At 36.2% G+C, this 14,099-nt stretch overlaps 1 protein-coding gene and 2 non-coding genes across 3 annotated transcripts; 2 read left to right on the forward strand and 1 right to left on the reverse strand.

Moving 5' to 3' along the window:
- The first annotated feature begins 561 nt into the window (after window positions 1-561).
- Window positions 562-10,591, forward strand: LOC126769440 (symplekin). The gene is made up of 13 exons (XM_050488242.1): window positions 562-814; window positions 913-1,106; window positions 1,975-2,170; window positions 2,816-3,003; window positions 3,744-5,290; window positions 5,619-5,858; window positions 6,057-6,257; window positions 6,549-6,655; window positions 6,955-7,060; window positions 7,750-7,868; window positions 8,805-8,948; window positions 9,612-9,752; window positions 10,315-10,591. Exons 1-13 carry the CDS (start codon window positions 767-769, stop codon window positions 10,366-10,368), a joined length of 3,285 nt encoding a protein of 1,094 aa, XP_050344199.1. The 5' UTR covers window positions 562-766; the 3' UTR covers window positions 10,369-10,591.
- A 1,037-nt stretch (window positions 10,592-11,628) lies between these two features.
- LOC126769799 (U5 spliceosomal RNA) lies at window positions 11,629-11,750 on the reverse strand. Its single transcript, XR_007669422.1, has one exon. It is a non-coding gene; the product is annotated as a U5 spliceosomal RNA (small nuclear RNA).
- Window positions 11,751-13,292: 1,542 nt separating this feature from the next.
- On the forward strand, window positions 13,293-13,409 carry LOC126769801 (U5 spliceosomal RNA). Its single transcript, XR_007669424.1, has one exon. It is a non-coding gene; the product is annotated as a U5 spliceosomal RNA (small nuclear RNA).
- The last annotated feature ends 690 nt before the right edge of the window (window positions 13,410-14,099 follow it).

Raw genomic sequence — 14,099 nt, forward strand, 5'->3', positions numbered from 1 at the left:
AGGAAGGAAATATTTCGTGTGATTAGCTTTTTAAAATTTTACTTATCTTTATACTTATTATTCTAATCTAATAATAATCTATTCATTAATTGTATAATCATAAATCTCTAAAATAACGCAGTAGCAAATCATGAAAAATCCACTCTAACAAATAATTAATGTCAATAAAATTTTATGAAGTATCGACCTGTCATCAGTAAATATTCAAGATAATTGCTTGCATGAAGTTAGGTAGCTGCTATTTTGCGGCGGTGAGGCAGGGCCAATATTTTAATTCAAGCTGGGGATGTATAGACTTTTAAAAGCTGCAATGATATCATAAGAATAAATATAATAAAAACAAGTACAAATTAAAAAATATACGTTTTTATAATTGCACATACTTTAAGCTACTATATCAACAGGATTATTATAAACGTTTTTGAACGTAACTTTATCATGTATTAGCATAACTTTATGTTAAATATTATTTATCTGTGTTTATTATAAGCCCGACAGTTATAACGATACACAAGTTACTAGTGTCAACGTATAAATAATACGAATCTCTCTTTCAGTTCTATGTTATTTCATATAATGAATTTGACATTTCTCGCATTATACGTTTACGATTAACTTTAATTTGATATAGTTAGGTTATACTATACTATGATGTATGTGCTTTCTTATTAATTCACAAATTGTTTTTAGTTAATAGGTATTTTAATGCGTCTTAAATATATTTTAATGAAATGATATAAACACAATACAAGAGAATTATAAAAAAATGTCGAGTAAATATCAACCAGGGTCGAATGTCACTCCTCAAACACAGGTTTGTTTAATGATACGCCGAACATTGTAATAAGTACGTAATTTAACGAAATATACAATTTTACTAAAGGGTTGTTTTATTTCCCACTTTTATTTCAGTTGGTACAATGGATAAACGAAGCTGGGATGGCAGAGGGCACGAAAAAAGCCAATCTTGTAAGAAAGATAGTGGAGGTTTTGTTGCACCAAGCTCCACAAATGGTGCCTGTTTATATGGAAAACATTTTAAGCTTAGTTAATGATAAATCAACTGACGTAAAGAGACAGGTTGTTGCCTTTATTGAGGAGTTGAGGTAAGGTTAAGAATAACATTTGACTTGGTAGACTAATTGAAACAACAAGAATTGTCACAATTTGTATGACAATTCTATTACTGTTTATTATGTATCTTTATTTTAACACCATATAATAATAAACGAAATGGTCTTGCTAGGTACTGAACATTTTATTTTTTACCTAAAATTAAATATAGTGGAAAGTTGAGATGAGGCAGCCTTAATGATTAGAAAATTTTTATTAAAAGACTCCACAAAATTTCATAAACTACTTTTGTCACTAGTATTTACAGATTTTGCAATAAAAGTAAAGTTAGCAAGAATATAAGCAAACAAAAACTTTTTTAATATCCTTAGAGTATTAATTTTTTTATTTTATTGAATAGGTAGGCGGACGAACATATGGGCCACCTGATGGTAAGTGGTCACCAGTGCCCATAGACATTGGCATTATAAGAAATGTTAACCATTGCTTACATCGCCAATGCACCACCAACCTTGGAAATTAAGATGTTACTTGTAATTACACTGGCTCACTGACCTTTCAAACAGGAACACAACAATATTGAATATGCTATTTTGCAGTAGAATATCTAATGAGTGGATGCCCTACCTAGATAAGCTTGCACAAACCTCTATCACCAGTATGCCTAATATGCACCTCATCAATGTGCAATTGTCAGATGAAAATCGTTCATATGTGAATTTCAAGCCCAGTAACATTTACAGCATTAAAGTAATGCTGTAAATGTTTTTTTGGTAACTTTAAGTTACCAAAGAGATATATATGGATTACTTTTTTAAATTATATTATATGTTTAAAACAAAACACTTAAAATATCAAATTTCAATTTGTATAAAATTGGTTTTTCAAATTTATTTTCAGTAAAGCATTCCCTCACCTCCTACCCAAGATAATTGGTCAACTCCAATTACTAGTTATTGACTCTGTGATAGCAGTACAGAAGAGAGCTATCCAGGCAGCGAGCATTGTCTATAGAAATGTTTTAATATGGATTTGCAAAGAAAGTGCTGAGGTTTCTGAGATGCAGTATGTGTGGGAACACCTCACGGAATTAAAGGTATTTAATGTGCTCATAGAATTTAAGGAACTAAAAGTACGCAAAAATAATAAGTTGGGAAGGAGCGATTTGATACTTTGAATTCACCTAACCATGTGTTGTAATATACTTATTATGATTAGAAAAGCCAGGCAATAGCTTAATTCCCAAGGTGTGCTATCAACCATAAACTCACAAATTATACACATTTGCCCACAAGCATTTCTCTATACAAGATACTATTATTCTCCATTCAATGTTGGAGTAGTATGAAAAATTATTTTATATTATCTGCATTAGTTACCAGGGCTTATAATTACAATGTAAAATTTTATCAAAAAAATCAACTAAACATGTGACTAAGATAAGTAAATATCTGTATTTCTGACATCTTCCTTATAAATAATACATTTAAAGTACACAAGATTTATTGTAAAACTAAAACTATCTATAGGAAATCAATAATTACATCATTACTATAAATGCGAAAGTGAGTTTGTTTGTTACACTTTAACACCTTAACTGATCAACGAACATCATGAAATTTTGCATACACATCAGGGGCACAAAGAAGGGCACCTCCCTGCCTCATTCACCCTTACTCGGGGTGTTATATATAAGTATTATATTCAGAAATAATAATTATTTATCAAACACTTTTTTCAGTTACTTATTTTGAATATGATAGACAGTGACAACGAAGGAATCAGAACTCACTCGATCAAGTTCCTCGAAGAAGTGGTTCTCCTCCAGAGCTCAAATCCTAGCGATGATTCCGATGAAGATTTTAGACTGGAAAATTTACCTACACACTTGGCTTTCTTGAAAAGGAATGCAATGGAAGAGGAATCGGAGTAAGTAAATATGTAATTAATATTTAGTGCAGGAATTACACTATGCAATGTAAGAAACTATTATTAATAAAAATGTAAAAATTTGTGTACCTTGATTATTGTTTAACTATTCTAATAATGATTTGGTCAAATAATATAAGCCGAGATGGCCCAGTGGTAAGAACTCGTGAATCTTAACCGATGATAGTGGGTTCAAACCCGGGCAAGCACCACTGAATTTTCATGTGCTTAATTTGTAATTATAATTCATCTCGTGCTATACGGTGAAGGAAAACATCGTGAGGAAACCTGCATGTGTCTAATTTCACTGAAATTCTGCCACATGTCTATTCCACCAACCCGCATTGGAGCAGCGTGGTGGAACAAGCTTCAAACCTTCTCATCAAAAAGGGAGAGGAGGCCTTAGCTCAGCAGTGGGACATTCACAGGCTGTTACTGGTATTCTAATAATGCAAAAATGTCACCCTACTAATAATATAAATTAGGAAATTAGTTTGTTTGTTTATTTACTAGTAGATTTGTTACGCTTTCACGTCTTAACTTAAACTGATCAACATGGAATTTTGCAAACCCGTTACCAGTGGTTCAGAAAACGATATAGGATACCTCCCTCCCTCATTACGCGCAGGCGAAGCCGTTTGCGGTGACTAGTGCATTATAAACCAATAAATTAATGTATATTGTCATAGATAATGTATAAGTGTAAAATTTCATTAATATTATCTTTTCTTTAATTACAGTCACATATTTCAACTGCTCCTCAAGTTTCATAACTCACAACACATTTCAAGTGTGAATCTAATGGCTTGTATGACAACGCTATGCTTAGTCGCGAAGTTAAGACCTAAATATCTATCAAGTGTAGTCCAAGCTTTAGGCGACCTGCACACAACCTTACCGCCGACATTGTCACAATCGCAAGTGAATTCAGTACGGAAACATTTGAAGATGCAAATTTTAATACTGGTCAAACATCCATCTTCGGGCGAAATGATGCCCCAACTGATGCAGCTGCTGTCAGACATCGGAATGACACCCCAAGAAATAAACAAGGCTGTACCTAAAGAAAAGAGGAATAAACGGTTGGGTGAGATTAAGAATGGGGATACACCAGCCAAGCGGCTAAGAGTCGATTCCCCCCAAAGCACTGTTGGTAGTGATAGTAACAGCAACAGTCGAAGCGATTTCATCATTTTTGATGAAGATAATACTCAGCCGATGATCACTAAAGCAACAGCAACTGAAGACTCTATATTCGAAGGTCTGAACAGCGTAGATAATGTCGTCAATCTCGTTATGTCGACATTAAGTAATAATTTACCGAGCGAAATTACGAGTCATTTTCTCTCCACATACAAACCCATACCGAATTCAGGTACTAAAGTCCAAAAACGTGCATTGGCGAAAATGTTACTGGCCCTAATAAGGGACGAAGCTCCAGCCCCAGTAATGCCGCCTCTATTATCGGATTTCGGAACTAAAATTCCACTATTGAGAGAAGACGACGATAAAGTAACTCTTAAGAACGCAGTAGCGAAACTTCAGGAATCAACGAAAGATAAACAAATAGAAAACGCTTTGTCTAAATTGATGGAGGAAACGAGACAGGAACATTTGAAGGAAGAGGAGAGAAAAGCTAAGGATAAAGAAAAGTTAGTGCCTCCACCGACACCGACCGTTCCGAAACTTAAGCAAAAAGTCAAGCTATTGAAACTGCAAGAAATAACACGACCAATACCTAAGGAAATAAAGAGTAAATTAATGTTACAAGCCGTCGATAGAATTCTAAGAGCGGAGAAAGAAAGCGCTATAGGCGGAGCTGCTCAGATACGTGCGAAGTTCATTACGATATTCGCATCAAGTTACACTTCAGATATCAGGGAATTAGTGCTTAATTATATACTCGAAGATCCTTTGAACAGAATGGATTTAGCGTTGTCGTGGCTGTACGAAGAGTATGCGTACATGCAAGGTTTCAACCGGCACCCGGTGACGCTACAGCCAAAAACTCATGAGAAACCTGACGAAAATTATAACCAGCTGCTCTGTGCCTTAATCACTCAAATATCAGAGAGGGGGGATCCTATAATGGAGGCAAGCAAAGATATCCTTCTACGGAAGGTGTATATGGAAGCTCCGGTGATCACGGACGAAGCGGTTGATTATTTAAAACATTTAATCTCAGAAAATAAATCGTCGAACTTAGGATTAGAGTTATTGGAGGAACTGTGCATAATGCGGCCGCCGAGGTCGCACAAATACGTCGCGGCGCTGGTGTGTAACGTACGTAAGTATACATTGGCATTCTCTACTATTTACTTGGTGATGGGGTTTCGTGCAAGCCAGTCTGCGTAGGTACGACTCACTCATTCTATATTCTACAGCAATACATAGTTTTGTTGCGTTCTGGTTAGAATGGTGAGTAAGCCAGTGTAATTATATGCACAAAGGACATAACATTGTAGTTCCACAGGTTGATGGCGCATTAACGTTGTAAGGGGTGGTTACTCAATGGGTAATACTGATCTATATAATCTAGTCGGAGCGCTTTCAATTTATATAAATGCGTTTTTATTTTTAATTAGCTTAACCTAATTCTTTGTTTAAATTTTCAGTGAGTGAAAACGAAGAAATACGAGACCTAACGTTAAAATCCTGTGTGAAAATATACAAACAATGTACGGAGGCAGCAAAGAAAGTGATCGAGAAAAATGCCCTTCTGTACCTCGGGTTCATATCTCTCTCGACTCCCCCGCAAGAGTTGTTCGGCAACAGATACACGAATAGACCCTGGACGGACGAGCTGTTCAAGATGTGTCTCAATCTTGTGATGGCCTTGTTTCCAGAAAATGAAGGTAACTAACGAACACGAAAATCACACAAGCTGCTTTTTTAGTATTTGTAATTTTACATCGCAACTAGAGACACAGATAATATAAAATATAAGTTTTAATTTCATCTGAGATTTTCTTACATCAATAATTAAAAAAAAAACATCAATTCTCGGTATTAAACACAATTCAATGATACACTATTCTCTATCGGATCTGCAGAGCTGATAATGGAGATAGCGCGCGTGTACGGCTGCGCGGGCGCGGAGGCCAAGCGCTGCGTGCTGCGCGCGCTGGAGGCCCCGCTGCGCGCCGCGCTGCAGCCCGCCGCGCTGCGCCCCGCCTTCGCCGCGCTGCTGCACGACTGCCCGCGCGGCGCGGAGACGCTGCTCACGCGCCTCGTGCACATCCTCACCGACAAGGGTACCGGCCCGCTCGAGTACATTACGCAGCATGAGGGCCGGTCGCTTTGTTCGTGTCTGTTGGTGATGAGCAAAATCCGTTTTAAAAATCTAAATGCTCATCGGTCGCGTCCTGCGTCATTGGCCGCTATATACGAAAACCGTTTACATAAAAAAACAAAATATTACTGGCCCTAAATCTTTGTTAGAAATCATTAGTAACAAAATAATGAGATATTGATATAATTTGATATAGACGCTTAAATATGTATGCGCTAAATAAATAATAAGTCATATAATGTACATAACGCAGCGGCGCCGAGCGCGGAGCTGGTGCGGCGCGTGCGCGAGCTGTACGCCACGCGCGTGTCCGACGTGCGCTTCCTCATCCCCGTGCTCAACGGACTGTCCAAGAAGGAGGTGAGCCGGCCAACGTCACGGCCTTGGTCGCACAGCGGACGGGCTAGGGCGCCGTCCCGTCCCATCTGACCACACCATAAACAATTTTATTTCATTTTTACCTGCTTCATTTATCTAATGATTAATTTGAGATTTAAAGATCCCGGGAGCCTGCAGTTTATGATTCCTTAGTTTCAAGGTCATGCCAATAAAAAATATTACAAAGATTTTGAAACATAAAATTTCCACAAGCAGCAAAGTAAATTAAGTTTTTCAAAGCCGATTAAGTACGATTAAATATATTTTGTATAATTTTTCAGATTTTAGCTGCTCTACCGAAATTGATAAAGTTAAATCCAGCTGTCGTGAAAGAGGTTTTCAACAAGCTGCTCGGATTGCAGAACCCCAATAATGAACAACTGCCGGGTAACCAAAATTATTAAACAAAATTATAGTTTCGTTTTCAGTCAAGTATAAATTGATCTGTGATTCTACAGTACAGTAACGGCCTGTTAATGTCCCACTGCTGGGCTAAGGCCTCCTCTCCCTTTTGAGGAGAAGGTTTGGAGCTTATTCCACCACGGTGCTCCAATGTGGGTTGGTAAAATACACATGTGGCAGAATTTCAATAAAATTAGTCATATGCAGGTTTCCTCACGATGTTTTCCTTCACCGCCAAGCACGAGATGTATTATAAACACAAATTAAGCACATGAAAATTCAGTGGTGCTTGCCCGGGTTTGAACCCACGATCATCGGTTAAGATTCACGCGTTCTAACCACTAGGCCATCTCGACTTTATCCCACTAATCAATATTCCACCGCCAAACATCAATACAAGGATGATTAGTATTTCTTGCGGCGCTAATGTCTATGGGCGCTGATGACCACTTTCCATCAAGTGCCGTTTGCTGTTCCATCAGATTATTAGAGTGAGGGAATAGAAATAGCACCTGTGTTTGCGCATACCTGTGTTCTATAATATGTTCTACGCAGTTGGCTAATCTCTCTTGACTTTTTCCACCGTGGAAAAATCAGCATGGAAACATAATTTATGTTATAATTTATGTGACTTTATTTTTACTCTTAATAATGTATTATCTTTTCAAATTCAGTGTCCCCGGAGGACCTTCTGGTGGCTTTGCACTTAATCGACCCGAATAAGGCCGATCTCAAGTACATTATCAAGGCGACTGCACTTTGTTTCGCCGAAAAGAACATCTACACACAGGACGTAAGTTCATATTCATAACTAGTAAATACTTTTCGACTATAGTTTTAATAAATATAATTGAGGTTCAATAAAAAAATGTTACATTGGAATTATCATTCATATCTGTATGAAAAGTCCAAGTCCAAAAGTAATTGTCTGTAATTGGTACATGGGTAGTGGTGGATTAACTAGTAGGCCGAGTAGGCTTCGGCCTAGGGTGGCAGATTTGAGAAGCGATTATTTTAAGGACCAATATTTTTTTTATTATGCTTGTTACAACTGAGGCAGCGTGACCATAAACAAGTTTTCAGACGTTACTAATGATTTTTCCTCATTATTTACACTGTTCATGCGACCTATATAAGCTATTTTTTATGGAATCTAAATAAGGAGGCATAAACTCAATAGCATATACTTGGAAAAATTGTAAATCCGATGCTGTATAGCAGCGCAATACCGCAAATATATGTATATGTGCCCATGTACATATATTTACTGGTGTACATTTACTGGTGGTAGGGCTTTGTGCAAGCTCGTCTGGGTAGGTACCACCCACTCATCAGATATTCTACCGCAAAACAGCAATACTTGATATTGTTGTGATCCGGTTTGAAGGGTGAGTGAGTCAGTGTAATTACAGGCACAAGGGCCATAACATCTTAGTTCCCATGGTTGGTGGCGCATTGGTGATGTAAGCGATGGTTAACATTTCTTACAATGCCAATGTCTATGGGCGTTGGTGACCACTTACCATCAGGTGGCCCATATGCTCGCCCGCCTTCCTATTCTATAAAAAAAAAGAAAATAAAAAACCATTATAAGCAATTTCTGTCTGTCTATAATCCAGATATCATTTGTCCTGTACTTAAGAGCCAATTTAATCCTAAAAAACAAGTTTTATATGTGTAAGTATCGATTTTGTCCTTCATTTTTAAAGAAATTACAAAAAAATTATAGGTATTATCAGCAGTGCTTCAGCGGCTGGCCGAGGAGACTGAGATCCCTGTGCTGATGATGCGGACGGTGCTGCAGGCACTCACACTGTATCCAAATCTAAGCGCTCTTGCGATTAACATTCTGCAATTACTTATAGAGAGAGAGGTAAACCTTATCATATTATAGTAGGAATTGAAGAAATTGGTCGGACTTTTTTTATATTTTTCAATAATGTATACAAATTATAAAGCCGAATTATTTTAAATTTAACTTAGTTTTATATATAAAATTGTAACTAGGTCAGTTATCGCTTTTATATCTTGCTACATGAATATCGAGAGATGATATTATATAATATATAATAAAATAAATATTTAGTCGTTGCACGTATTCATTGTTTACAATATATAAATAATAATGTTGTGTATCTTTCTCTTAAGTGAGGCTAGACTCTATATTTCGAGAGGTTTTATTTATTTCTAATTAGACGTAATTTATTCTGCTGCAAGCCGAGATGGCCTAGTGGATAGAACGCGTGAATCTTAACCGATGATCGTGGGCTCAAACCCGGGCAAGCACCACTGAATTTTCATGTGCTTAATTTAATTCGTGTCTATAATTTATCTCGTGCTTGACGGCGAAGGAAAACATCGCGAGGAAACCTGCATGTGTCTAATTTCACTGAAATTCTGCCACACGTGTATTCCACCACCCCGCATCGGAGCAACGGGGTGGAATAAGCTCGAAACCTTCTCCTCAAAAGGGAGAGGGGGCCTCAGCCCAGCAGTGGACATTGACAGGCTGCTACCGTTACTTATTCTATTGCAGGTGTGGAACAACAAAGTGGCGTGGGAGGGCTGGCTGAAGTGCGCAGAGCGCCTGGGCCCGCGCGCGGCGCCCGCGCTGGGCGCGCTGCCGCCGCGCGCCGCCGCCGCGCTGCCGCCGCACGTCGCCGCGCTGCGCCCGCAGGTGACATACGTGTGACATGGGAGCATCGTGTTTTTTTATATAGAATAGGACGGCGGACGAGCATATGGGCCACCTGATGGTAAGTGGTCACCACCGCCCTTGGACGTTGGCATTGTAAGGAATGTCACCCATCGCTTACATATCCAATGCGCCACCAACCTTGGGAACTAAGATTTTATTTCCCTTGTGCCTGTAATTACACTGGCTCACTCGCCCTTCAAACCGGAACACAACAATATCAAGTACTGCCGTTTTGCGGTAGAATATCCGATGAGTGGGTGGTACCTCCCACCAGTAAGCCAAGTCTTACCAGCAGTATGCTAAGCCTGTATGTTACACTAATCTGAACTGATCTGGATTCTAAATCACTTTAAGTGACAATTCAAATATCACCTAAAATGGACAGGCGCTGTTGATTAATATTTTTTAAAGTGCGTTTTCGAACAACGCAACGAAACAAAGTTTATCGCAGTGTCCCAGCCATTTTGTAATAAAATCACGTCTAGTTACTTCACATCCTATATGTATCATAAGCATAATCAGTTTATGTCAATTGTTCCAGGAAAAGCCGTACAAGCCAAAACCAAATGAGCCATTGCCACCGGGCATGGATTGACGAAAACATCGTACAGTGTGAGCGCTGAATAGGTGTCTGCCACACTGTACAAACATTATGCTAAGTCTTGCTAAGACTTCCATGGTACGTGATTGCTCGGTACCAGATTAGCAAATGTCAAATGAAGTGAAATAAAATAAATCCGCTTGGTGATTATTATTTTGTTCTAACCTAACCCCATGTTACAAAAACATAATAAAATCCTTTGAAATCGTAATAGATACATTGTCGTGTTTTATTTACATATATTATATATTTTTAATTTAATATTTTTTTAATTCAAAGTATAGACAGTAATCAAAACTTAAAAAAGAGGTAAGTTTTAATATAAGGACACTTCTCTGAACAAAGTTATGCCGTCTTGTCTCAGAAACTGCTGGTATTATATAATTTTTGAAATGTTTACATAATATGACAATTGTTGATGACGTCGTTCTAATCGATATTGAACACGGCGGCCATTCTCCACGGCGACTAGCCAATTACTTATATATTAAAGTGCTGGATACGCAGATGGGCATTTTTTTAAAGTTTGCACTATTGTGGTTTTGGGTGTCCCCTTTTTAAAATAAAAGATTACGTGAAATTGTAGTATCTATATGAGTGTTCTGTTAATAAAGTTAAATTGTTATTATTTATATAGATAATATAAACAAATTACTTTTTTGTTGTATATTAAAAATAAAATAGTATTTAATGATCGATGAACATGGGATGGGAACGTGGGACATGGCAAAATATGGGTTTTAATAGTAGTAGTAATTCAATAGTTGTCAGGTTTGAATACCATTGTGTCTAAAATCTGGCTTTATTACCATCAACTGCTAGTTTTATTGAAGAAATAATGAAAGGGTCTTTTGATTGTGATATATTTATTATTACCATTAGTTATTCAAAAATTTAAATTAATTATTTAATTTCAACCTAAAAAACCGCCCCTGTGGAAAATTCAACTGAGTTACGTCATTTTATCAATAAATATACCAATATATTACTGCGATTCCGGTATATACTATAACATTTCCTATTATTTATATAAAACTTTACTTATTTTCTAATATATGATTTAATATTAGTACCAAAACTTTAATAAATACGGATACTTCTAAATACTCGTGGAACTACTCGTAGTTTTTGGAACAGGATCATACGCTACGCGTACTCGTAAGAGTCAGTCAGTATGTATTTTACCTATTACCTTGGACGTCACATCTCTACTGCAAATAGTCAATAGTCATATAATACATGACTCCTCCCCCGACCTCACCCGAAAGTGAGGCTTCAGCCTTCAAAAATATATTTAGACTCATTTAAGTGTTCTCTTCCACGGAAATCTTTAGTAAAAAGCGAAAGATTTATACGTTTTGAAGGCTTCTCGGGCTTTTGGTTTTGGCTAAGACGTTCACCCTCATAAGGGCAGTCTCTCTTATAAAACCTTCCAATCATCTGTTCTTTTCAGCTTATCATCTGGAAGTTCCCGCACTACGGGACCAGTAGCCATATTAAACTGATTTTTGTATAAGCGATACCATGTAGAGCTGTAGCAAACCGTATGTATTCGGTACTGAGTAACGGGTTCGCCATCTAGTACCGAGTAACGAAACGTTACACACAAATACATTTCGTTACTCGCATTTTTCGTAGTATGGGTATATACACTGTCTCAGTTTACGCAATTACTGTTGATGTGTGTATAGGAACATTTGCTGATCGTATGTTTTACGCATGCGCGAGCATATTCGGTGAATTTAAAAACGTACGTTACAAAGAGCGATGTTTGTTTATTAAGTGAAGTATAATTTGGAAATTCGTCGTCCATGTTTTTTACTGTTTATTAAAGGTATTGTGTGTGTAGACAAAGTTTTAGATTAGAACAGAAACAAGGTAAGAAAGTATTTTTTACAAATTAGAAATATGTGTGTTTTTGTTTTTTATTATCACGTATTTTCACGTTATTTTTGTTCTTATCCTAAAAGAGATATTATAATAAAGCCGCTCTAATGAGATTGAATTAATTCTTGGTTAACAGAAGCTATTAATTATCAAATATTGTTAGTTGTTTATATTTTTAATGTTGATTTATGGTGAGAATGTTATTTAAATATTATTATCAATAAATAATTGTTGACACCTATTTGTTGCTTTTTCATTATAATTGATGCATAATGGATTGCGATGTTACTGTGATATAACATAAGCTCATAGGTAAAATTTTCAAAATAGTAAATCCGAATTTTTCATGAGAAGTATCGAGTAACATAACGATACTATAGTAACGAGTAGTAAATGTTACAGTAACGAATACACACGGTTACGCTTTTTTTCGTTACTTTCACACCTCTAATATTATGCCAGCTGCTGCTCAGGGACGTCATTCACATTTTACACGCGAAATAATCTCGCCAGCGCGATGCAGGATAGTGACGAAATTATACAGCGCCATCTATGACATTTCAACAAAACTAGTAGGATTAATAATGCCATTATTAGGATTAATATCGAAGATCAATTCATAACATTGAATTCTTGAAATAAAAGTGCCAGTTATCGCTTATCAGTCCAAAAGTAGTGAATGAATAATAATAATACATATTAATACTAAGATATATAATTACCATTAGCATTTCGGCATCACTATACTTTTATATTTATATACATATACTGGTTTTGTCAATAATAAAAAAAAATATGATTGATTTTTTTAAATAGTTTTTAATATTGTATCGTTTCATATTATTTAAATAAATGTAATGCCGAGAGTTTTTGTCTCACTAGATGGCGGGCTTTTCGAATTTTCTTAATTCGCGAGTCGTCAATTTCTAACGATTTCGTTAGATGGCGTTAATAGAAGAATCCATATATCTGAATCGCGCTGGCAAGATTTACTCGCTGTACCTTATATAGTTTCCGTTCAATATGTAGGATTACTCTGGTTTCCCTTCAAAACGTATAAATCTTTCGCCTTTTACTAAAGATTTCCGTGGAGGGGAACACTCAAATGAGTCTAAACATATTTTTGAAGCCTCACTTTCGGGTGAGGTTAATATTTGACTATAGAATGTACAATGAGCAGTAGAGATGTTATGTCCTAAGCAATAGGTAAATTACATACTGATCGAGTCTACGAGTACGCGTAATCTATAAACCTGTTCCATAAACTACGAGTATTTAGAAGTATCCGTATTTATTAATTTGGTATTGATATTAAATCATATATTAGAAAATAAGTAAGGTTTTTAAAAAGTATGTAAATCGTCTATTCATACAAACCAGAAGTTTGCGGGAAGTCTGCGGAAACTATTGAAGTTACTTAAAATAATGTACTACGTGTTTATAGTACTCATCATTACCTACAAAAAAGATCGGGAGGCTATATATCTAACTATTATAGTTAAGTAACAATAAATATTTTATGTTCAAATTATTCAATGAAAAAAACGGGTTGAAATGAACGATGACATTTGTATAATTATATTATTCCTTATGCAATAAAATAGCTTCATAGTAAAGGTACATTATACATATGTAAATTCCTCTTTAAATTATTCAAATTTGACCTTTTGCTTCGAAGTTAGTCAATTATTTATCTACACATATTATTATTTGTTTAACAACTGAATTTATGGTACGTTTTTAATGTTAATAGGATAAAATATAATAATACGAAAACATATAACAACAAGAATAGTACAGCACGCCCTGCGTGTTTCATATTTTATTCATTTATTGGA

This window comes from Nymphalis io, chromosome 7, assembly GCF_905147045.1.
Source record: "Nymphalis io chromosome 7, ilAglIoxx1.1, whole genome shotgun sequence".
Classification (NCBI taxonomy): domain Eukaryota; kingdom Metazoa; phylum Arthropoda; class Insecta; order Lepidoptera; family Nymphalidae; genus Nymphalis; species Nymphalis io.